Source organism: Melopsittacus undulatus, chromosome 10 (genome assembly GCF_012275295.1).
Source record: "Melopsittacus undulatus isolate bMelUnd1 chromosome 10, bMelUnd1.mat.Z, whole genome shotgun sequence".
In the NCBI taxonomy this organism is placed as follows: Eukaryota; Metazoa; Chordata; class Aves; order Psittaciformes; family Psittaculidae; genus Melopsittacus; species Melopsittacus undulatus.
In genome coordinates, this window is record NC_047536.1 from 34,261,012 (window position 1) to 34,283,424 (window position 22,413).

The 22,413-nt window shown below is 51.6% G+C and overlaps 1 protein-coding gene across 2 annotated transcripts; it reads left to right on the forward strand.

The window, feature by feature from the left end:
* The first annotated feature begins 1,335 nt into the window (after positions 1-1,335).
* CSNK2A1 (casein kinase 2 alpha 1) lies at positions 1,336-22,252 on the forward strand. 2 transcript variants are annotated; one of them, XM_034066737.1, is made up of 13 exons: positions 1,336-1,354; positions 13,926-14,116; positions 15,123-15,234; positions 15,503-15,604; positions 16,016-16,066; positions 16,717-16,776; positions 17,242-17,325; positions 17,497-17,607; positions 18,186-18,287; positions 19,083-19,183; positions 19,809-19,957; positions 21,424-21,510; positions 21,953-22,252. In XM_034066737.1, the coding sequence occupies exons 2-13, from the start codon at positions 14,016-14,018 to the stop codon at positions 22,066-22,068; spliced, it is 1,176 nt and encodes a 391-aa protein (XP_033922628.1). In that variant the 5' UTR covers positions 1,336-1,354; positions 13,926-14,015; the 3' UTR covers positions 22,069-22,252. The 2 variants fall into 2 exon arrangements, with proteins under 2 accessions (XP_033922628.1, XP_033922627.1); XM_034066736.1 differs by lacking the exon at positions 1,336-1,354 and adding an exon at positions 2,168-2,296.
* The last annotated feature ends 161 nt before the right edge of the window (positions 22,253-22,413 follow it).

Sequence of the window (22,413 nt, forward strand, 5' to 3'; positions counted from 1 at the left end):
TGGATGGGATGGGATGCAATGGGATGGAATGGGATGGAATGGGATGGGGTGGGATGCGCAGACCAGGGGTCAGTGTGGACGCCCCCACCCTCAGATGCTGACCCTGCTAGCACCCTACCAGTGTCCCTGGGAGAGAACCAGAGCCAAGGGTCTGCTTGAGACCCCAGCACACAGGCCAGCTCCTCACCACCCCCCAAGGCCAGCGGCACCTCCACAACCCCTAAGGGACACACAACCGAGGTCCCCTTGTCCCAGGGATGGATGGGCCATCATCGCAGCCCCCTCGGAGCCGTTCACCCTGCCAGGAGCCAGTGCCAGGCTCGGTCCCGGGGGGACACGGCCCCGTCGGCAGGGACAGGGTGTGAAGCCGGTGCGGGGTGAAAGTCAGGTTAATCTCCCGTTGGAGCTTCCCTCTGCAAACAATAAGACAATGCCCGACCGGGGCCGCCTGCGTAACGCGGAGGGGAAGTTGTAATACTTGCATTTAGCGCTCAGTCAATTAAGGCAGAAAGAGGAAAAAGCGCTGGGGGTAATCAGCGCCCGGCTGGCCCCATGCCCTGCCCCACGGCCAGCGGCCCCGTGGGGCTCAGCCCCACAGGCAGCGTGAGCAGGGATGGATGGGGAGGGAGATGCGACCCTCGATGGACACGTCCCCATCGCTGGGGTGTGCAGACGGAGGATGCTCATGGGCAGCAAACACGGATCTCCTGCAGCACCAGAGGGATCTGGGGCAGGAGTTTGTTCGAATCCAGACCTGCTCATGGGGGATCAGCTCCTGGATCTGCAGCAGAGGAGGTGATGGGGACGTTCACCTCCGGCTTGTTGGGGGTCCAGGGATGCACCTGGGGCAAGGGCAGCTCTGCAGGGCTGTGGGTCTGAGCTGCTCCCCCCTGGCCAGCAGGGCAGCGCTGGACCCCAACCTCCAGACTCTGACCCAGGGCCTCGGGATGGCTCCATCCCCTCCACATCCCCATGTTCCCATTTGCAGACCCCAAACCGGGGGTCCCGGTGCAGAAGGGCCGAGGCAGCAGCACGGGCAGGGCTCAGCACAGCACCGCACACCCCGAGCCCATTCCCCCCCCAACAGGGGCCGTTATCAGCGGCCAACGCTCGGAGGGGTCCCAGGGGGACCCTCCATCCCTTCCCCTCCACCTACCCCAGCGCTGTCCGCTCCGGCCCACGTCAATGCGGGAGCGAAGGTGTCGGAACAATCGGCTGACAAAGAGCTATTTTTAGGGCCCGGGGCTCGGAGCGGGGATGCGGCCCCGCCGCTGACAATGGGGGGAAGGGGGCCGGGCTTCCCCCGCCCGCTCTCGGCAGCACAAGGACCTGGAAGGTTTCCTCGATGACCCAGGCCGGTACAATACAAGGAAAGCGGCAGAGGGAGATACCCCCTCCGGGACGCGCTGCTCCTTTACCTGATGGGAGGGACCGGGCTGAGGGGGACCGGGGCCAGCGGCGGCCCCGGGGGAGCCTCCACACCCCGGGGGGGAATGGGGTGAAGCGTGGCCGTGCTCGGCTCCCCATAGGCCGTGGGGCCGGGATGGGTCCTACGTGCCTCAGGCACCCCCATTGCTGTGGGGCATGGGGGCTATGGGGACGTGGGTTTAACACAGCCCCATAGCTCCCGAGGGGTGCGGTGCTTGGTGTGCCCATGGTGGCTGTGACCGCGGCCCCATCCAGCCCCGGTCCGGTGCTGTGAGCCGCGGTGCGGCCGTGCCCTGGGTGCGGAGGGACCGGGCTGTGCTCCGGGGTGCGGAGGGACCGGACTGTGCCCCGGTGTTTACCCCATCCCCGGGGGCTCCGGGCTGGTCCCCACACCGAGGGCCGGTCCCGGGGCTGGCAGAGCAGCGGTCACCGGGTGCGGGCCGGGCCTGGCTCCGCGGGCCGCAGTTGCCCCCTGGCGGAGGGCCCCGGCCATGGCCCTGCCGCCGGGACCGGGGAACGAGCACGGCCTCGCCCCCCACCGGGAGCACGAGGCGGGGGGGGCGGACACGGGCGGGTCCCGTTGTGCTTCGGGCCCGGCCTCGCCTCCCGGTGCAGGCCTCGCGGCCGGGCCCGTGCCTGGGTTCGGGCCGTCCGGCGACCCCCGGTACCGGCCCGGACTACAACTCCCATGAGCCTTTGCGGCGCCCCCCTCCCTTCCGTACGCACTCCCCGCCCCGCCGCCGCTCGCTGCGCGTTTCCGGTTCCGGCGCGCCTCGCTCTGGTCCCTGCGGCTGGCGGCCGAGCCTTGTGCCTCCGCCATATTGTCTGTGTGCGGCCGGCGGGCGGGCGGCGAGCGGCGGCCGCGCAGGTACCGGCGGCTCCGCGGCCGGTGGGGGGGGAGGCTCCGTGGGCCCCGCTCCGGTCCCCCCGCACCCCCTGCCCCGCTCCGCTGCGGGCGGAGGGACCGGGGCCGCCCCTCAGGAGAGCGGGGCCTCGGCGGGGGGCGCTGAGGGGGAGCGGGAGGCGGCGGGGGGGGAGCGGGCGCTGAGGGGAGGGCCGGGCCTGAGGGGGGGGGGGGGGACCGGGAGGGGCGCGGGTCGGGGCCTGCCCTGCTCCCGGTCCGGCCCCGGGGCTGTCCCCGGCCGCGCAGGCCCGGCCGGGCCCCTCCGGCCCGCACCGTGTAGGTGTTATAGCCCCGGAGGCTCCGTCTCGCCGCTCCGAAGGCTCCGTCTCGCCGCTTCCCCGCCCTGCCCGGCGGAGCAGGGGGTACCGGGGGCTCGGTTCCGCTCGCTCCCCGCCCGCAGCCGCGGAGGGCTCGGTTCGGGGCGGAGGGGAAGGGCGTTCGCACGGGTCTGCGCACCGGCCGCTGCTCTCTGCGGGCGGCAGTGCTCGGCCTCGGCCCTGCTGGGGCTGTGCCTCGGGGCAATAGGCAGCGGGGTTGTTGGTGAAATGCGCCTTGCGAACAAGGGGGCAGATAAGATTATGAAGGGCCGGGTGTGGTGTTGGTCAGAGCACTTTATTCTCTCGCTGATGGCTGCGGGTGCAGGCAATAGAGTTTGGGTTATAAACGCTCACTCACCGGTGTGTTTTCTGCTGACAGCAGTGGTTGATCCATGCAGAGACTCGTGAGGGCAAGTGCCTCATTTCTGCATTCTAAATGTATTGGTCCAGAGCCCACATCGTGCCGTGGGCTGCTCCTTGGTGCCTGCGCTGAGCCCTGCTACGTGCCAGAGGCCTGCAGTGGTGTGGGGTCAGTGTTGGGCTAGCCTGCTGCTGCCTTGGGGTCTTGCAGAGCTGCTCTTGCAGCTCGATGCTAGGCATTGAACCCGGGTGCCATGCACGGCTCCCAGCGTGTGCCCACCTGCGTTGTGTGAGCTCTGCCCTCCTTTGGGAAGAGCAGCTCAATTCCATGTCTTCAGGTGAGCACCCACTGGAGGTGGAAGCACAGGGAGACAGCAGCATTTAGGCAGTGATTTAGGCTGTACTTTGACTCTCTCCTTTCAAAGACCTATGAGTTGCTCACAGTATTGAGGCTCAGAGTTGGTGCTGTGCTGGATTGAATGGCCTGGGTGTGGATGTGTCTCTGCCAGTGTGGATCCTGGATTCCCTGCGTTGCTGCAGGGAAGTTACTGGTCCTGTGCATTGTTCATGTTGGTGTAACATAGAAAAGGGTGAAGTTTGTGCTGGGAGAGGGGAGATGGAGCTTGGGAAGATTATACAGGATTTAGGGAAAGTGTGAAGCTTGATCAGCTCCTTAGCTAGGCCCAAAACTGGGATTAGGGGAATGTTCCAGTTCTTGAAGCACTGTGTCATGTGTGGGTAAAACATGGAACAGTGGCACATCCTCTGTGGAGACACACACTGTCTGCAACTGGGGAAAGAAAACTGGAGTGGGATGTGGCTCCCACTGGCAATCCCATGTCCACTTTCACCCTCAGAAGATCCACCCATGTCTTGTGGCTGGAAGTCCAGTTCTTCAGTGCCTCCAACAGAGAAGGGTTTATGTAAAGGTCCAGACCATTGAGTATGGGATGTGTACATCTCTGGTGTAGGCAGTGATCCTTCGGTGTGGAGAGAGTTCCCCTTTTCACCTTCCTTTCTCTGTTACCTGGTTTCACCAACAGTGAAGCCTCTTCCTGTCCTATGGTGCCAGCATGGTCTGCAGCAGAGAGCTCAGTGAGCTTACAGAGGCAATGCTACCCATGAGGAGTGGAAACAGGGTTGAACCCTGCAGTGAGGAGGGTAACATCAGCCTTGCAGTGAGAAGGTCAATGTTGTCTCAGTGTTGGCCATAGCAAAGAAGGGAGCTGTGGTGCTGAAAACCTGGGTAACACAAGGGTGGGTATGGGGCCCAGAGCATGGAAAAATGTGGTGAGAGGGTCAGATGCTGGAGGAGAAAGTGGAGATCTCCAAGTGGAAGCTTCAGAGCGAGTTCTCTGGTTTGCCAGGGCACTGGGCTCATGATGGAGCAGGGATGGGATCTGTGGCAATGTGGCTCTTTGGAAGAGGGAGAATGAAATTGATGGTAGGTTCTAGCCCACGTGGAGGAAGCTGGACCATGATGTGGAAACTGTTCATGACGTGAAGCAGAGTTCGGTTGTGTGCAGGGGCACTGAATGGCTCTTGTTTGCTGGAAAGCAGCTGATGCAACATTGAGAATGAGGATGCAAACACGGGAGTGGGGAATTGCTGGGGAAGGACCTGGGAAAATGCTGGTCCCTGAAGGTGAGACATGGAACAACTTCAGTACTTGAGATCTGGATGTTTTCAAATAGTGCAGGTTGGGAGCACGGGTTTGATGTGGGTTTGAGGTGGAAGTCTTGGGAATACAGGAAACCAAAAGGTGGTGATAGATGTGTGGAGTTGTAGAGGAAAAACTGTGATGAAAGGGACAGGGATGTAACTTCTGCTTTATTGTCTGGTGCCCTCACACCTTCCACTGGAATTTTTCCTGCATTTTCTCCTTCCAGAACTAATTTTCTCTTTTTGTCTGTCCTCGTGCCCTCTGAGGACTCAGGCAGAGGGAGGCAGAAGCAAGTGGGTGACATTGTGGTGGTGTGATTAATTCCATGGCACATTTCTGAGGAGGCAGGGCTTTATTTCTGGGTTACCAGACCTGGCATCTCCACTGCTCAGTTCCTTACATTGGGGTGTCTGTTTTAGAGACTCAGGGTGAGGTTGAAGCCATCTTAGATCTTGTTCCATCAGGGCTTCTCGAGAATGAAACCCCAGATGTAAGATCAGGAGGGTCTGTGCCTCAGTGTGGCTGCAAACATTTCCTGGTTTCATTGCAAGATGACTCTTGGATAACTTCTCTGAGCTTGGATATCTCCTTCCAGGGGCTTCCAAGAGCTGACTCCTGGGATTTACAGAACCCGATTGGAGAAAAAGAGTTCTCCTTTGGACCTGGAAAAACTGCCTTGGAAAGGAGACTGCAGCTTCCTGAGCTGGTGCTGAAAGCAGAGGGGTTTTCCAAGCTGCTTTTTGGACCCTGTTTGCCATCAAGGTGCCAGACCTGTCTGTTGGGAAGGGCTGGTGAGAAGTGGGGCTGTTGATGTGGTTGTAGGATCAATGATTCACAGATATCCCATTGGCCAGGCCTCAGCAGCAGAGCAGCAGCCACATGAGCCTGACACGAGTCTTCCCCCTCCTTTGTTCAGGCTGCTCCGGACAGTTTTATGCAAACAAATGATTTTATTATCCTTTTCATGCTGCTGCTTTGGGAAGCTGAGGAGCAGAAGGGAGACTTGGAGCCCTTTGTGGACTCGAGACAATGCCACCACTGACTCCTGGTCAGGAGGTCACCTTTTTACTGCTTTAGTTTGCCACAGAGTTTATTTCTGAGAATTAGATTATTTCATCATACAGACCCAGCCTTGTTTGGGTTGAAGGGACCTTAAAGCTCATCCAGTTCCAACCCCTTCCACTGGAGCAGCTGCTCCAAGCCCCTGTGTCCAACCTGGCCTTGAGCACTGCCAGGGATGGGGCAGCCACAGCTTCTCTGGGCACCCTGTGCCAGTGTCCTTATGACCCATCTGAATATAAGGAATATTACAGAGCAACCACTCCAGCTGCTTGATGTAATGGCTGGATTAGTTTATGGCAATTCACTTGAAGTGGATGCTGACTAAAATGTACTAGGTGGAAGTGGAATATAATTCGGGGCCCAAGTGGAATTTGGTTTCAGATTGCCAGTGGGATGGTCGTGTGCTTGAGTGTTAACAGCAGTGCTAGAAAATGGAGTTATTCAGTCTGCTTCTGCAGAAGAGTGGCCTCTGCCCTTGCACCTTCTGAGTAACCAGGGGGTGAAGTCATCTTGGGTTTAGTTCAGCTAAATGTTGGGAGAGTCCAGCATGTGCTGGGGGGTTAACACTGGGTTAAGAGCCAGAACTGGGTGGCAGAGGTCCCACCATGTGGTGCAGAAGTGCCCCAAAGTCCTCTGCATGTCCAGGGAGGAGCAGTGGTGCCTCTGCCCCGTTCCTGCCCGGGGGGAGGCAGTTCCTCAGCACATCTTTGCATGCCTGTGCAGCAGTTGTCAGTAAATCTCTACTTGCAGTGTTCTGCAAATGGAGGAGCATGGACACACACCACAGATGAATTTCCAATGTGGCAAAGCAAGAGCTCCTGCAGTGTTCCTCCTCTTGTGAGTTTTGTCACAGATTTCTCTCTCTGTTACCAGTGTGCTGTTGGAATTCCAGCCTTCCCTTCTGCAGATCGAGCAGCACTTTGTACTCCAGAAGGAAGAGGAGGGTTTTGCTTGCTGAGGAAGTTGTATGGCATTCAGATCCATTTTAGCTGAGTTTACACATTAAATCTGGGTAGTTTGGAATGATGCATCCAGGCATATGTCCAACATATGCATCTTACCAAGCATATAAATACATACTCATGCTAAGCCATGACTTGATGCTGTGCAGTGGCGTTAGGGGTGGTTGCTGGGTGTGAAGAACGATGCTATGGAATTGGACAGACGTATCCTCACCCGTGGCTGGCAGTGCTGTGGGTTGGCATGGTGAGGGTGGGTTCAGCATTCGTGTCCCTGCTGGGTTACCCTGTCTGGTGGCTGCTGTGCTCACCAGGTTCAGCCAGGCCCCAAAACACGGGTGTGAAGTACTAAAACCTTAGTCAATACCTTTACCTCACCTGGCTAAGGCTGTGTAAATCCAGCACTTGCTGTGATGTGTTGGTGCATCGTGGGTACTGATCTGGGGAATTTAATAGCTTATTTTTCCCATTTAATTGTCAGAATGGCTGTGGCCAGGTTCATTTTGTGTTAATATCGATGAGTTTTTAGAGAATTATGGTAGAACTTCTGCTTCCTTGCAGGGGGTTGCACCACGTTTATCCTTCAGCTCTTGTGTCAGTTCCTGCCTCTAGGAATTGCATGATCAGATCAATGAAGAACATGTAACTTTACAGCTGGTGGGTTCAGTTCAGTTCTAGCTGAATCTCTCTCTCCATGAACCACAGGAGACAAATCAGCTGAAGGATTGGCCTGCCCTACCCTGTGTGTGCTCATTAGTGAGGAAAACAGTTACTGTGTCCCTTAGCAGTGATGAGGAAGGGAGAACTTTCCAGAGGATGCTGCCAGTTGATCAGATGTCAGCTGGGAAGAACCTGGAGTGGGGCTGAACATTCCCCTTGGTGAGCCCTCAGGAAGGACCCCAGTGGGCCTGGATCTCAGAAATGGTTCTTAGAAAATACTGTCCAAAGCCACAGCAGGAGGAGCTTTGCTTTTATTAGTGCTCTTAGAAGAAAGAGTCTCTTCCCATTGAAGTCCTTGCAGGCTCTCTTTGGCTTTAGTTCAGACTAAAGAGATGTGCCTTCAAAAACCCCCACCACCTTCCCTGCACTCCCTGCTCAGCCTAAGCTCTTGGGGTGGGAGCAAGATGCCCCAGAAGAGTGCTGCCATCAGCTTCTGCTTTGGTATGTGTGTTCCAACAGGTTAGCTTGGCAGTTCCTGCTTGCCTCTGTAGCCATTTTGTGTGGTTGTGTCAGGAGTCTGCAGCACTGGCAATGAGGATATCCACTGGGAATGGTGGCAGAGCCTGCACTTGGCTGCTGGGGCTTGGGTGTCTTGCTGATGTCCACAAGCCTCATCCCAGATGGTGCGTTTGTGTTGGGAAAAGCTTTCCTTTTGCTCTGTGTGTTGTGGACTGGCCTAGCTCTGGAATATGAGGATGGTCCATGGGTTTTGGAGAGAAGTGGGAAGAGAGGAGCTTACAGAGTTGACTGTTCTGTATAAAGTCCCTTAGGAGATGGAGTGAGGAGCATTCCCATCACTGGCATCTGTCGCTGTCCTGCCCCAGGTACGTGTGCTGCTGCCAACACTGGGGCTTTGGACACCAAACTAAGCTGAGATGCTGCAAACCTGTAGAGGATCTGTGAAAGCTCCACTAAAATTCAGCCATTCCAGGTCTGCACAACAACGAGGACTGTGCCAGAGCTGCTGCTGGGAGAGCATGTGGCTGCAGTGACACTGCCAGGGCAGCCTGGGGAGCGTCAGACGTGACAGACACCACCCTCTGCGCTTGGGAAGTGGGAGAGTGAAGTTTTCCCCAAGTAAGGAAGTGATCACAGAATATGGAGTTAGAGGAAACCATCCCGTGCTCAGTCCTGTGACTTCGAGGCAGTGATGCTCCCTGTGAGATTGACTCCTTCATTGGCAGGAGCTGTGAGGAATTCAGCGAGGAGTCTGAAGGTGAAGGAGGAAGCAGTTTGGTTTTAGGATGTTGCTAATGCAGAATTACTCCAAGATGTTTCTTCCAGTTCAACTAAAGCAGTCAACTGTTTTCCCTGATGGCTGGTTATGTCTTGTTTAAGAGAATGGTGAGGTTGTTGTATATCATGATTTGTTTCTCCACAGCCAGACGCAAGCAGCTCTTTAAGAGAAACCTTAGAAGATGATTTTGGTGGAAGAATGTGGCTGGAGCAGAATGTGCTGTTCCAAGAAAACACCAAGAGAAAAGTTGGATTTCAAACCTAAGCTTTTTTTAACACAATCATATTTTAAAGTCCCCTTTTCTGTTGCTGAACTCCCTTTAGTAGGTAAATGGTCTCCAGGAAAAGATGTAAAATGTCAGTTGTGTTAATCCAGGCTTGTTTCTATTTCAGCTATAAAATCGGAGGAAATATATAGGTTGGAAGGGACTTGTGGAGGTCATCTGTTCCACATGGCATTGCTGCAGCTCCAGCATCATGGAAACACACAAATGAGGTTTCTTTTGTGAGCTACAACATGGGCTTTTGTAAAGCAGGTTACTGTTAATTGTTCCTTTAAAGGTGGGCTGGGGTTTGACTGGTGTTTGCTGCCAGCAGCAGGCTGGACCCTGGTGTTGAAGCATATCTTGGTCTTTTCATTTCAATGCTGTCTGCCCAGTACTAAATACTCCCCATGCTCTGCAGCAGCAAGTACTCCTGCCCTGGGATCAATGAGCTGTGTGAAGGAAATGATAATCAATTTCATGTGCTAATTGTCATGCTTCCTCTCACGAACAGAGCACATCATGCACTGTGATTTCGGAGCCTGGGTTTAAGCTGTTACCGTGAAAGGGGACATCTCAGTTGCACGTGTGGGTAAAAGAAAGGAATAACCTTCTGATTCCAGACTGTTTACTGGAACTCTGCTCCTTTCAGCTGGCAGAGAGTGTTTCTAGTCACAGAATGACCCGGCTGCTGCCTGGCCTGGCCTGTTCACAGCCTTAGTGTTTCACAGTCACTGCTGGTAATGAGCTTATGTGGGGAAAGTAGAAGTGAGAGCCCTGTCTGTCAGAGCTCTGTGTGTCCCTTTCTCCATGAGAAGAGGACGAGGTTGTGTGGGACAGTGTGTCAGGAACTGGTAACGTGTTGGAAATACTGTCCTGGCTCTTTGAGTTAGTCTTGGTGGAACTGGGGGTGTGTAGGAACCCCTTTGGTGTGGCTAAACGTGGCTCCCTGGGTTTAGTCTCGGGATGAAGCTGGAACTCCCTGGTAGGCCACAGCTCACACGGAGGGCAGGTTGTGCTGTTAGCAGCGTTCCAGAGGGAGGCCATGTCAAGCAGCGCTCATGTTCCTGGGTGCAATATTTACACTCCAAATCTGATCCACAAAGGTCATTGCTTGGCCAGGTTCCCTGGGACACCAGTGTTCTGGGAAGCTCTTGGCTTCCAGCTCGCTCAGAGTCTATGTGCTGTGTCATACTGGTGCCACTTCCTAGGGGTAAGGTTCTGAGTGAGTAACTGTGTGCTCGGTGCCAAAAGCATTTCCATTTAAAAGGAGGAAAAGTAATATTCCAGTATCTCAGTTACTCTTGACTAAAAAGAGGTGAATTTTACTAGAGGGTGAGCAGGTGCTTCTCAGACTAATGTGCACATTCCTTAGCTGTGCTTTCTTGCTACTTGCTCAGAGTGGATGCATCTGGAGGGACAGAAGGCATAAGCAATTCCTGTAGGAATTGGGTTTAGGTGCTGTAAGTATGGATACGCCACAAGAAATCAAGTCTTCTATGGGGTTGCCACTGGGATTAGAGTGCATTTTAAGGGTGATGAAACTCCTTTTTGAAAGGAGAGAGGTTGTAAGAGTGGTTTAAATGAAAGTGCTTTAAAAATCCAACTGGGAGTGAACATTGAGAGGCTTTTTCCTGGTTTCCTGAGCTTTAGGTACAAAATGTGGTGTGCAGAGCTGCTCAGGCTGATCTTCGACTAAAACCTAAGAACTGCTCCTTGTTAATTAGTAGCTCTTCAGCTAAAACGTTCCTATATGGTGGTGGCACAGCTGGGTCTGTCTCCTGGCTGCTCACTATCAGCAGCACATGCAGGGTGCATTTGCCTGTGTTAGCTCGAGCTGTTTGTACATGGGATGAACAGGGTCTGCTGGGGTGCTCTTGATAAGGTGCTGTGCAAGAGATGAGCTACTTATCTGTTTGCTAATACTCAAATGTGTTTTAAGGGAAGGTCTATAGGAAAACCTGGCACTGAAACTTTTCCTTGGTGCTTATTTGCTGCAGCCACACTGTGAGTGCTACACAACAGGACCTGGTTTCTGGCCTTGCACAAGCACTGAGCAGCTCGTGTCAGGTGGTAACCGCAGAGGTGTCCTTCTCTCTCCGTGACCTCTGGTTTATTACCTCAAAGTGGTTGTTTCCAGTTCAGCATTTCTCTATCAGAGAATTAAAACTCTCAGAGGTCCATTTTGGCTCTTTGGAGATGCTCAAGGCTGAGCTGCACATGGCAACCTCATCGAACACAGTCTCCTTTAGCTGGGTTACTTTTAGCAGTCTCTCCCAATATAAATGATTCTGTGATCCTGTCATTAATGCAGGAATGAATAAGTGGCATGTTCTGTTTGGCTTCTGCACAGCTCATCTTTCATAACAAGCTCAGGACACTCGTGTAGGTGCAATCACTGCTCACACTGTACATTCTCTGCCTTTAAACTGGAGCTAAACCGACTTTTCCATGGCCACACCTGTCCCCATTATTTGTCCCTATTTGTGTCAGTCCCTTCTGCCAAAGAGCTTTTGGAGCCTCTGCAAAATTATCCCCCTCTGGGGACGGGGAGAGCAAAATACATACAGATTCCTGAGTGGTTGGAGCGGCTCTGGGGCAGGGTAAGTGTAGATGCATGTACTGTCTTTGCACACATCATTTGTGTTTCAGGCAGACTCTCCCCTTCCTGTAGCGAGAACAGCAGACAATAATACCCACCTCCCTGCACAGGCATTGTGTGCTGTTCTTAGAAGCTGCAGTCGATGGTTTCCTGAAAAAGCCCTTCTCTTACAACGTGCAGGCAGTGCTGGGCTGGAGCTACGTGACAGAGTAAGAACCACTCTGCAATTTGATCTGCTTTTAGATAATGGGATTGATTTTTTCTTCTTCTTTCTTGGGTTTTTTCCATGCTGAACCCCAGCTGGGCTGGGGAGGGGGCAGCTACGTGTTCCCCCCATACCTGCTTGTGCTGGAAAGCTCAAATCAGAAGTCAAGTGAGGCGTTGGGTTAATTCCTACACAGGAGTGCTGGGCATCTCCTGCCAGAAGCACATGGAATGAGGGGAAACATAAACTCTGAAATGCACTATATTTCACTGTCCTCAGAGTGGTGAACTCAGGTGCTGTTAAGGCCAGAGTGTGTTTTGGGAATACACATCTAATTTCTACGGGTCTGAGTCATGCCACAGAAATGGTTTGAGGTCTCAGATGATTGCTGCCTCATCTTCTGGAAGTGTAATTTGTTACAGGACTAGCATTTTGTCCAGGAATAGACTATTTAGTCATATTTCATACTCTTCCGTTAGCTGAACCTGGCTGCAGTGCCCTGTCCTTCCTTGCTTGGGCTGAGGATGGATGCGTGGCCTTCAGTCACCTCCACTGTGGGCTTTGGAACAGTGTCCTGTCCCTTTTGACCCTGGGGCTGGGTTACCTCAGCCCTTCTCTACCCAGAGCTGCCCTCAGCACTGTTTATGTGTCAGTAGGTCAAAAACTAACCTGAGGTCCATGTCAGCCGAGCAGGTTTGGTCCATACCAGAAGACCTCATGTTTGTGCTCCCACATGCAGAGCCGGCTCCTGGTCCGATGTGGGACGTGGTGAAAGACATCAGACCTTCCTCCCCCAGGTCATACACCTTTCTCTGCTCATAGCTGTGGTCCTTGCAGCAGACTGCAGTGCTGCAGACCTCACATAAATGATGCCAGTAGAGCAGGGTTTTGCTTCTAGAATTTCCTTCTGGTGTGATGTATCCGATAGCCTGAGCTAACTGAGTAGATTCTGGATCTTTCTGATGAATGTGGCTATTAACCTCCTGCAGCCTGGCCGTTGTTTCTGTGGAGGGATGACATTGGCACAGCAAATACGTATATTCTATGTCTTTAGGTCATTGCCCTGCTGCTCAAGAGCCTCCCTTTAAACAGGGCTGTGCAGGCTCTGCCACATGCAGCACCCTGAACAATGCTCTTTCATGCTCCGATGCTGCTTCCTTCCTCGTGGGTTATTTTGAAGGCTGACAAAGGGATTCTTGTACTTGAATGTTTAAAAATACGTTGGCTTTCACTTCGGAAGGATCTGAGAGGCTCAGAGCCTCTGCTTTTGTTTTAGGTAAGACCCTGTTCGTTGGTGTAAAACTATAGTAAGTTCCTGATAAGCATTCAGAAATTAGAGTGTTTGTGGCATACAGTAACTTTCTTTTTGAGTCATTTTAGCTAGTCTCAGTAATGCAGCTGTGCACAAGCAGAATGCAAAGAAACCTCCTTAGACTTGCAGCAGAGTTTTTCTTCTGCGTTCAGGTAAATCACCATGTCTAACACAGATGCCTTAATGTCATGGTTATAGAAAGTTGTGACTGAAACTGGTGCCCCATCCCAGTCAAACTCTTCTCCTTGTCTTTGCTGTGAAGTGCTCTGAGCATCCTCAGGTCATTAGGTCTCTGAATGGTTGGCAATAACTGACCTTAAGATCTTCACAGTGGCCTTGTCTTGCTGATGGTTGTTCTTTGCACAGGACTGTGTGTGAGCACAAAGGCTTTGGGCCTTTCCAGAACTGCAGGTAAATCCCAAAGCTCTGATTTAAATGAAAACTGGTCCTTCTAGAAGCTGAAACTCCAGAAAGTGCTTCATTTAGGGGTCTGTCACCCCTTTGCAGCATCCATTGGTGCCCTGCAAGAAGTGACAGTGAGGCCTGCAGTGAATGAGGTGTGTTTGTTCCATGGCAGGCACATTCCTCCTGGATGGGTTAGCCCATGGCTGTTGCTTTCACTCTGGAGCTGGACGAACTGCACTTCTTCCCTTTGGGAAGGTTCTCTTTGTAACCTCATGTGGAAAATCCATGTGGAAGTTTCAGAGTCGGGGGGGTTACTTTTGCCAAGTGATCCCATCCTGCATGGGGGGGAGCAGACAGTTTGCAAGCTCTGGCAGATGATCCCAGGCTGTGGCTGAGCTCCAGCTTCTGCTCAGCAGCTTTTAATGATTAACTTGAATATTTTTATAGTATCTTGAGGTTTTTACCCTCTGGTCGGTTTTCTGTCTGTAGGTGGAAGAATCCAAGGCCATTATCCTCCAGTGCAGACCAGGCAGCCTCTGATTTGCCATCCCATCATTCCCACCTGCCAACCTGTCTGATATGTCGGGACCCGTGCCGAGCAGGGCCAGAGTCTACACGGATGTGAACACACACAGACCCCGGGAGTACTGGGACTATGAGTCGCATGTTGTTGAGTGGGGGTAAGTCTGTGGATGTCCCTGGAGCAGGATCAATCCCTGCAGGAGCCTGCATTTGGTGCATGGGGAGCTCAGGCACCAGCAGTGTCAGGCTTTATCCTGCTCCTTGGCGCAGTGCCTGTGTGCATGGCAAGTGTTGGGATCACAACTTTGCTTCCCAAGTGGTTCTTGTCAGAATGTGAAATCCCCAACGGTGCAGGGATGTTTTTAGCAGCTTCCTTAAAGAGTTTGGGTTGCAGAGTGTTTGCAGGGAGTCCGGAAATGGCTCCTTTCAGAGGGAAGAAACTCTTGTTCTGAAACAATCTAAGCATGAGGGCTGAAAAACAGAGTAAAAAGCCTGAAGCTGCCTCTGCCTGGGGTGGGTGAAGGCACTCAGCAGACTTAAATAGGTACCTGCTATTTTGTGACTTATTGCTCAGCTCTCTGAGTGACTGGAAGAGATGGCTGCTGCTGTTCGAAGGAAGAAGGTGCCTAAATTGAGCTCATGACTGAACTGTCCAAGAATCAGCCAGCAGTGACACCATCCTTTTTAGCTCTGCCTTCCCCATTCTGTATAGCAGAGCCTGGGCTAAGTTCTGCCCTCAGCTTTGTGGTGCTTCCTGGGTTCTGAAGTGTACACAGTGTGCTGAGCTGAAGTGGTGGCTTGTGCTGCTCTGGTTTTAAACAAGCCAGTGCTGAAAGTTCTGGTCTTTGTGGCTGTGTTGATTTTAACAACATTATACAAGGAGAAATGTAGAGACCAGTGGAAGGGATAGGTCAAGTTTGCTGTGGCTGAGATGCATAGTCAGGCTTATGTTACCTGCTGTGGAAGAAACCAGTTCTGGATTGAATCTAACTTGGGCAAGTAGAAACTCCCTGTTCCTCTCCTAACTCTGAATCAGTGTGTTCAGGAGATGAAGACACTCGTTAACCCACCCAGTCTGGAAGGTGAGGCAGTGAGTTTGTGTTAAGTAAATCGTGATGCAAATGACAGAGCTCTTTGGAACTGACTAACTTCTTACCTCCACAGGAATCAAGATGACTACCAGCTAGTTCGGAAATTAGGCCGAGGCAAATACAGTGAAGTGTTTGAAGCCATCAACATCACAAACAATGAAAAAGTAGTTGTTAAAATTCTCAAGGTGAGCTGGGGATTGGGCAAGAGATAGAAACCATCTTCCTGACCCTCCTTCACATGAAACCCACGTTGGTAGCTGTCAGGGCTGTGTGATTAGAAAAGAGACTGCAGGTACTGAGCAGTCAGGTAACAAGAGGATCTGTTTGAACTTCACTTGCAAAGGCTCCAATGTATTTTGCTGACTTGCAGTCAGCACCTTTGTGATGTGGTTGTTGAGCTCTTGGCCTCCCTTTACTGCAGTGCTCTGTCTTACTTGGTTTTCTGTTCTCCAGCCTGTTAAAAAGAAGAAAATCAAGCGTGAAATCAAGATCTTAGAGAACTTGAGGGGCGGCCCCAACATCATCACCCTTGCAGATATAGTAAAAGATCCTGTGGTGAGTATGGAGGGACCTTAAAGGGTCCTGTGGGGTTATGGTGAAGTTGCTGTGTTTGACTTCAGCTCTGATCTGGCTCTTTGTTTTCCTCTACTCTTAAACCCTGCTTTTGAACTACTTAATCAGATCAGCTCTTAATCTGATTAACTCCTTTTAGAGGGCCCTTCCCCTGCAGGTACCTTCAGCCCCTTGCTGTAAGGGTGAGATACCAGTGACCTGAGACAAGTTAATGCATTCTGCTAACAGTGCTGCAAGCTTTGCCTCTGCTTTTTGCCTCAGGGGAATCAAGTACATCCCAGGCAGAGGGGCTTCTACCAGTTTTGGGAGTAGAAATGATTATAACTCATTATCCTAAGTGCAAATGTGTTGTCTCATCTTAACCACAGCTGAACCCTGTTCTCTCTGTTTCAGTCTCGAACACCCGCTTTGGTTTTTGAACATGTAAACAACACAGACTTTAAGGTACAGTGTGGGGGGTGAATGTCTCATGTTTTCCATTTGAAAGCCTCTTTAATGTGTTTCTGGAGCAGGTGGGTTGGTTGGTCACTTCCTTCCAATGTACTAACTGTCTTTTAAAGGTAAATGCAGAAGTTTGTAACTAGTCCTTTAGTTCTCTTTTGCCACAGAAGGTTCCAAGTGACATTCTAACATCCAGAACAAATGAATCTGTTACCTTGTGGCCTGTCAGTGCTGTCCTTATGAAACATCTTGCTTTTATGCTTGGTGTATAACTATTGGAAGCCCTTTAAATGCGGACAGCTGTTTCTGTGGCTTTCCATGCTTCTGGGGAAAGGGATTTAAATGTTTGTCCCCTTCCCTACTGACCTGCCTCAGGAGAGGCTCTGTTTAAGACCCAGTCTGCAGCATAATGTGATGGGCTGGTGGTGGTGAAGAAGGGGCTACTATCTAAGCTGGAAGTAAATGTGGGATTTGTAAGGGTGAGGGTTAGGAACAGCCTGATCAGCTGGGGATGGGATCAGAGGAACTTGGGAAACTTTGTCCTGTGCTTTCAAGGGGGTTTGGAGAAGCACAGGGCTGGCTTGCTGGGGGCTGGCAGGGAAGGGTTGTTGCTGAGGTGCTGAACACTGACAGGATGTGTTTGTGTCCCACAGCAATTGTACCAGACATTAACAGATTATGATATTCGATTCTACATGTATGAGATTTTGAAGGTAAGTTAGTGGTTTGTTGGTTGGTTTGTAGGATTTGCACTCAGCTAATCCTGTAGAGGTGGTTGTTATCCCACTAGAGGGGATTGTAAGCTGTTGCTGGCTGGTTTTGTGCTCTAATGTAAAGTTAAATGTATTTATCCATTCTTCTGGAACAAATATCCTCTCCTTGGGAGCCTGGAGAAGGGAGGTGTGTGTGATCAGTGCCTAGTGACTGTGCTCTTAGAGACTCTGAAATGCCATTTGTATGAGGAAGCACATGAGGTGAAGTCAAAACACTTCTGTTGCTGTGGCATCCCTTTGGGAGGGAGCTCTAGAAGTAGTGTCTGTGGTCCCCAAGCCTAATCCAGGATATAACCCTATAGGCAATCTGGTTAGACTGGGTTTATGTGGAAATAGCTCTGAACATCATTGAACTTGAAAGGTCCTTGTGACTGCAGCATCTCTTTCTTTGTATGTCACCTCCAGGCTCTAGATTACTGCCATAGCATGGGAATCATGCACAGAGATGTCAAACCTCACAACGTCATGATTGATCACGAGCACAGAAAGGTAGCATGGCTTGGCTGGAGGGTGGGGAGGGGGCCTGCTGTTCCCTTGGCAAACTAGGATCCCTTTTGGGTACCCCTGTGTTGTGGTGCTAGCAGATACCTGCATGGGGGTGGAGAAGGGTAAAATGGAACTCTTAAGCATCCCTCGATCTTTGTTTTCTACCATTTCTAGCTTAGACTAATAGACTGGGGTTTGGCTGAGTTCTATCACCCTGGACAAGAGTACAATGTCAGAGTGGCTTCCAGATATTTCAAAGGACCTGAACTCCTTGTAGATTATCAGGTAAGAAATACTGGGGTTTGTCACTAGCTTCCATATGGGAAGTCTGCCATTTCAAGGCAGCAGACCAGAAATTCAGGTTCCTGGAGACCTGGAGCTAAGGACAGCCCATTCTGAAATGCATCACAGAAAGCAGTGGCTGTAAAGCTGCTGAATTAAAGAAACTATTGAGTAGTCTCAGGACCTGAGGAAGAGCTGCAGAACTCACCAGGCTGCTGGGAATACAAATGCTGAATGTGTTTTTAGCAAGGCTGTGTTTGCAGTAAGTCCAGGAATGAAACAAAGCCCTTGTGGGAACAGCCAGTACTGCATGGACTAAATAAAGCTAAAACCATCCCTGTAGCTGATGGCAGTTTGCATTATGGGCTGGAAATAGCAGTGATACTGATGGCTTCCACTCCATGTTGGTTCTGAAGGAAGGCATTTCCTCACCTGTCCACATATATTGTGGAGTCCCTTTCTTTTGGTTCTCATTGTGATGCTTCCCTTGAGTCACTGGAGGGAGGGGAGACCCTGTTAGTATTGAGAGTCCATTCTGCTTCATTCACTAGACACTGAATTGTCCTTCTGGTTCTGTACAGATGTATGATTACAGTCTGGACATGTGGAGCTTGGGTTGCATGTTGGCTAGTATGATATTCCGAAAGGAGCCCTTTTTCCATGGCCATGACAACTATGATCAGGTGAGAGCTGGTCCTGTACAATCAGAGTACTCAGCACAATAAAGGTTTCCTCCTTGCACTTCTATCAGGGTATCTGAAGAAGACTTTCAGCATTTTGCTAATGGCTTCTTTGCTCAGTCTGAAGCCACATTCCTGAAGTGTGCAGGATTATCCAACCAGTTACATAGACATAGATGTATACTTTGTGCTTTTGAGTTACTCAGTATCTGGAAAAGGTCTGTCAGTATTAATGCTGGTGGGTTCTGGCACATAGATTGGCTGTTCCTGAGGTTCTGTTACATGCAGACCCCTGGCACTGTCCATCCTCCCTCCCCTCTGTCTGGAAACTGTGCAGTTGGTGCTGGTTTATTCAGATGCTGAAAACATTGTGTTGCCTTTAGGCCAGAGTTTTTATACTTAAACCTTCCAGCACATGCTCTGCACCTGACTGGTGGCCAGTCCTGGAAAATCAGTGACTTCTCTCCTCAAACCTCCATTCTGGAGCCCTCCAGGCTGGTGCTTCACCCTGCACATGAAGGATGCAGAGTTTCTGTTTTCATGACCAGTTATTCCTGCCTTCCCCCCACTGCACTTGAGTATTGTCTTGCTATTAAGAGAGCTGGTGTTGCAGGGTCTCAGGTGTTAGTGCTGTTGGGGTGTGCAGCTGCCTCCTGGCTATGGGGTTACTGAGTTCCAACTGTGAGGGGAGGCATGTTCATGGTGACCCTGTGGCTCCTGGTTCAGACACTGAGACCATATTCAGGCTCCCAAGGGAATGTGCTCCTGCCTTTGTGACTTTGGTGTGTTTGTTCCCAGCTGGTGAGGATAGCCAAGGTGCTGGGAACAGAAGATCTGTATGACTACATTGACAAGTACAACATTGAGCTGGATCCACGTTTCAATGACATCCTGGGCAGGTGAGCCAGGCTCCAGAGTAGCTCATGAGCTCTTGGTAGACCCAAAGAGCTACTGCTTTGTCAGCAGCCCCTGAAGTGAACTAAACCTCATGCGTCTGGGAGACATCAGAGCCAAGATCCTTGAGAGCTGTCACTTTGTGCCTTCAATCCCTTTTGTCAGTGCTTCCCCTGCTCCTTTTTCTAGAAATGGACTTGAAAGGTTTTTCATGTCCTCTAGGCAGTAAGTGAACTGCTGGAGCATAGAGCATGAAGGGCAGATGCTCTCTCCAGTGTTCTGGGGAGAAAACAGTGCTCTAAGTGCAAAAGATCAGGTGCTTCATAAGGTGGCATTTATGTCTTTTTTCCCCTCATTTTGTGTGACACAACCCAAACCACAAGGGACTGATGTTGAGGGAATAGGAGAGGAAGAGAAGCTGGATTTTAGGCCTGTAAATCCATCCTGACCTTGAGTCCTCATGCCGCCCTGTGGAGCTGCGGTGTACTGCTGCTGTGCACTGCTACAGCTCAGCCCTGGGGCTGCCCCACTGAGCAGAGGTGGACATTGAGCAGTTCCTGCTCTTCAGGAAGGTGACTTTTGGCACTGCTTTCCTCTTCCCTGCCTGACCGGGGTCTCTCTTCCCTGCAGACACTCCCGTAAGCGATGGGAGCGCTTTGTTCACAGTGAGAACCAGCATCTGGTGAGTCCAGAAGCTCTGGATTTCTTAGACAAGCTGTTGCGATACGATCACCAGTCACGACTCACAGCGAGAGAAGCCATGGAACACCCCTACTTCTGTAAGTACAGGGGTTGTTCAACGGGTTCTGCCTCTGGGAAATCTCTGTCCTTGTAGGGTGTGCAGATAAGAGCTCAGAACCGCAGTGTAATGAGCCTGGTCTGCAAGGAATTGCACTGGAGCCAAGGATGCCTCTGTGGTGGAGCAAGTAGGTCGCTGCCACCCACAGCAGCTGAGGAAATGGTGTTTATACACCCAAGTCAGCCCTGTGTTCAAGCAGCTAAACCCAGGCTAACTTCAGCAGGTGGTGGGATACATAAACCTAGAACACTCTGGTTTGTCAAGGCCCTTTTAACAATTTATGTTCCTAATTGTGCCTTAGTGAATGGTATATTCAGGTCTTGGCCTTGCAAAATAAGATGTACTTTCACTTCTGAATGCTTTTAACCACTTGCTGCTTTTCACAAATCTTGATATTGAGGGGTTTAAAGCAGCTATAACAGTGCAAAATGAGTATTTCCTCAGTTCTTTTTGTTTCCTTGCTGCTGAACAGACTTGGGTCACCAACAACCAGCACAGCTGTGTTACGCCTGTGGCAGATGTTCAAGTGAAAGGTTTTGCAAGTCTGAGCATTAGTAAAGCTGAAGGCTGTGAGAGTTGGACAGACAGCTAAATTAACTTGTGTCCTGACAGAGGCAGAGCTTGTACCGAGCTCCATGTGAGGAAGGGCAGCATTTGGAGTTCAGTTCTCTGATGTGGTAGGTTTGGGAGGCAGAAAGAGGTTGTCACAGCTCAGGTGGCAGTGTTATTTACCTGCAGCTGGAAATGAAGAAACCCAGAATCCCAGGCTGCAAATGACCTCAGGGATCATCTGGTCCAACCTTTCTAGTCCAAGCATGGCCAGTGCTGGGGGAGTCACCACTTCCCTGGGGAGATTATTCCAGCTGCTGATGGTTCTCAGTGGGAAAAATGTTCCACTTGTGTCCAACTGGGATCTCCCCAGAAATAACTCGGGTCTGTCCCTGCTGGTCTTTGCCATGTGGCTCCTTGTCAAACAGGAGTCTCCAGTGTCCTTGCAGCCACCCTTTAAACCCTGGAACAGAGTTAGTGTGGAAGTTGGGAACAGCTGACAGAAGACAGGGAGCTCAGTGACACAACAGCTCTGGGGATGCTGTGGGATGTGTGTAGGGACACGACATACAGTTGTAATTGGTGCTAATCTCTGCTTGCTACACCCATTCTCCGGGCTTGGCTTTGCAGTTACACAGATCTTGGCACAGAGGAGGTAAACTTTACCTTAATGCCCTTCAGTTTTTCCTCTTGCTGAACTCCAAAGCACATCATTTCAGTGACTTCTCACTGATGGGGTTTCCTTGGCACTTTCTTTGGTGCTTCCCACTGGAGCTGATGGAAACTTCTGGTAGACGAGGGTTGATGTTACCTGCCGTGGGCAGCTTGTCAGGACCGGCTGAGCAGTGTGTGCTTCAGCTGCTGCCACATCACCTGAGGGGACTTTGCTCTTCCTAGATCCCATCGTGAAAGACCAGGCTCGGATGGGCTCCTCCAACATGCCGGGTGGCAGCACTCCCGTCAGCAGTGCGAGTATGATGTCAGGTCAGTTCTGCTGCTGACCCTGCTCCTGGTGTGGTGTGTGACAGCGTGTGCATGTGCTGTGAGCATCCAGGAGGGTGAGGTCTGCGGGTGGGGCATGAGATCATCTCCTGGGACCCATGACAAGGGCACAGAGGGCTGGAAGCAGTGGGTGGGACAGTGTGATAAGTCCTCCCTGCAGCCAAAGCTGTTTTTCTGGTCTTGCTTTAAGAAGTGCTTTGCAGTTGGATCTTTTGAAGTCTGAATCTGCCCCTCAGCAACTCCTCAGAGCCTGCAGAAAACAGGGAGAGCTCTTTAATCTCAGCTTATTTTGGCAGCTCTGAAAGCATACCAAAGCAGCAGCAAACTTAACCTGCAAAGAGACAGCACTTGGGTTACGAAGCTGAGTCCTGGGTAGCACTGCACTGGTGCCCCTCTAATTCCTGCTTCCCTGTCTCTCTTCCAGGGATTTCCTCAGTGCCAACACCTTCCCCGCTGGGACCTCTAGCAGGCTCGCCCGTCATCTCTGCCACCACCACGCTGGGGATGCCCGTGCCAGCTGCTGCCGGCGCTCAGCAGTAGTGAGGGGCTCCTGTGTCCTGCAGCCTGAGCTGGGTCAGGTGGGGAAGAGGTTTCCCCTCACCCCTGCTCAGGAGGCAGCTCGTGCCTGGCAGGGGAAGGGAGGGGATGAACGCTTTGGAGGCACCGTGTCTGAACTGTTGCTTGTGGATTTATAGTAGTTCAGTCATTATATACAAAATTATTATAGGCTGATATTTTTTTTTCTTTTTTTACTTGAACTCTTTCGTAACTCAGGGGATTCCCTGAAAATACCCACAGCTGGAATATTTCTTGGACAGTTGCTCCCTCCCCACCCCATCCCCGTCCCATCCCCCCCAAAAGAAAAGTACTCTTCATCTAAGAACA

Excerpts from the sequence above, each read along its gene's own strand:
- CSNK2A1 (XM_034066737.1), top strand. The coding sequence starts at position 14,016 with ATGTCGGGACCCGTGCCGAGCAGGGCCAGAGTCTACACGGATGTGAAC. Across the intron at positions 16,067-16,716 it reads TAAACAACACAGACTTTAAG|CAATTGTACCAGACATTAAC; the intron begins GTACAGTGTGGG and ends TGTGTCCCACAG. Across the intron at positions 19,958-21,423 it reads CATGGAACACCCCTACTTCT|ATCCCATCGTGAAAGACCAG; the intron begins GTAAGTACAGGG and ends TGCTCTTCCTAG.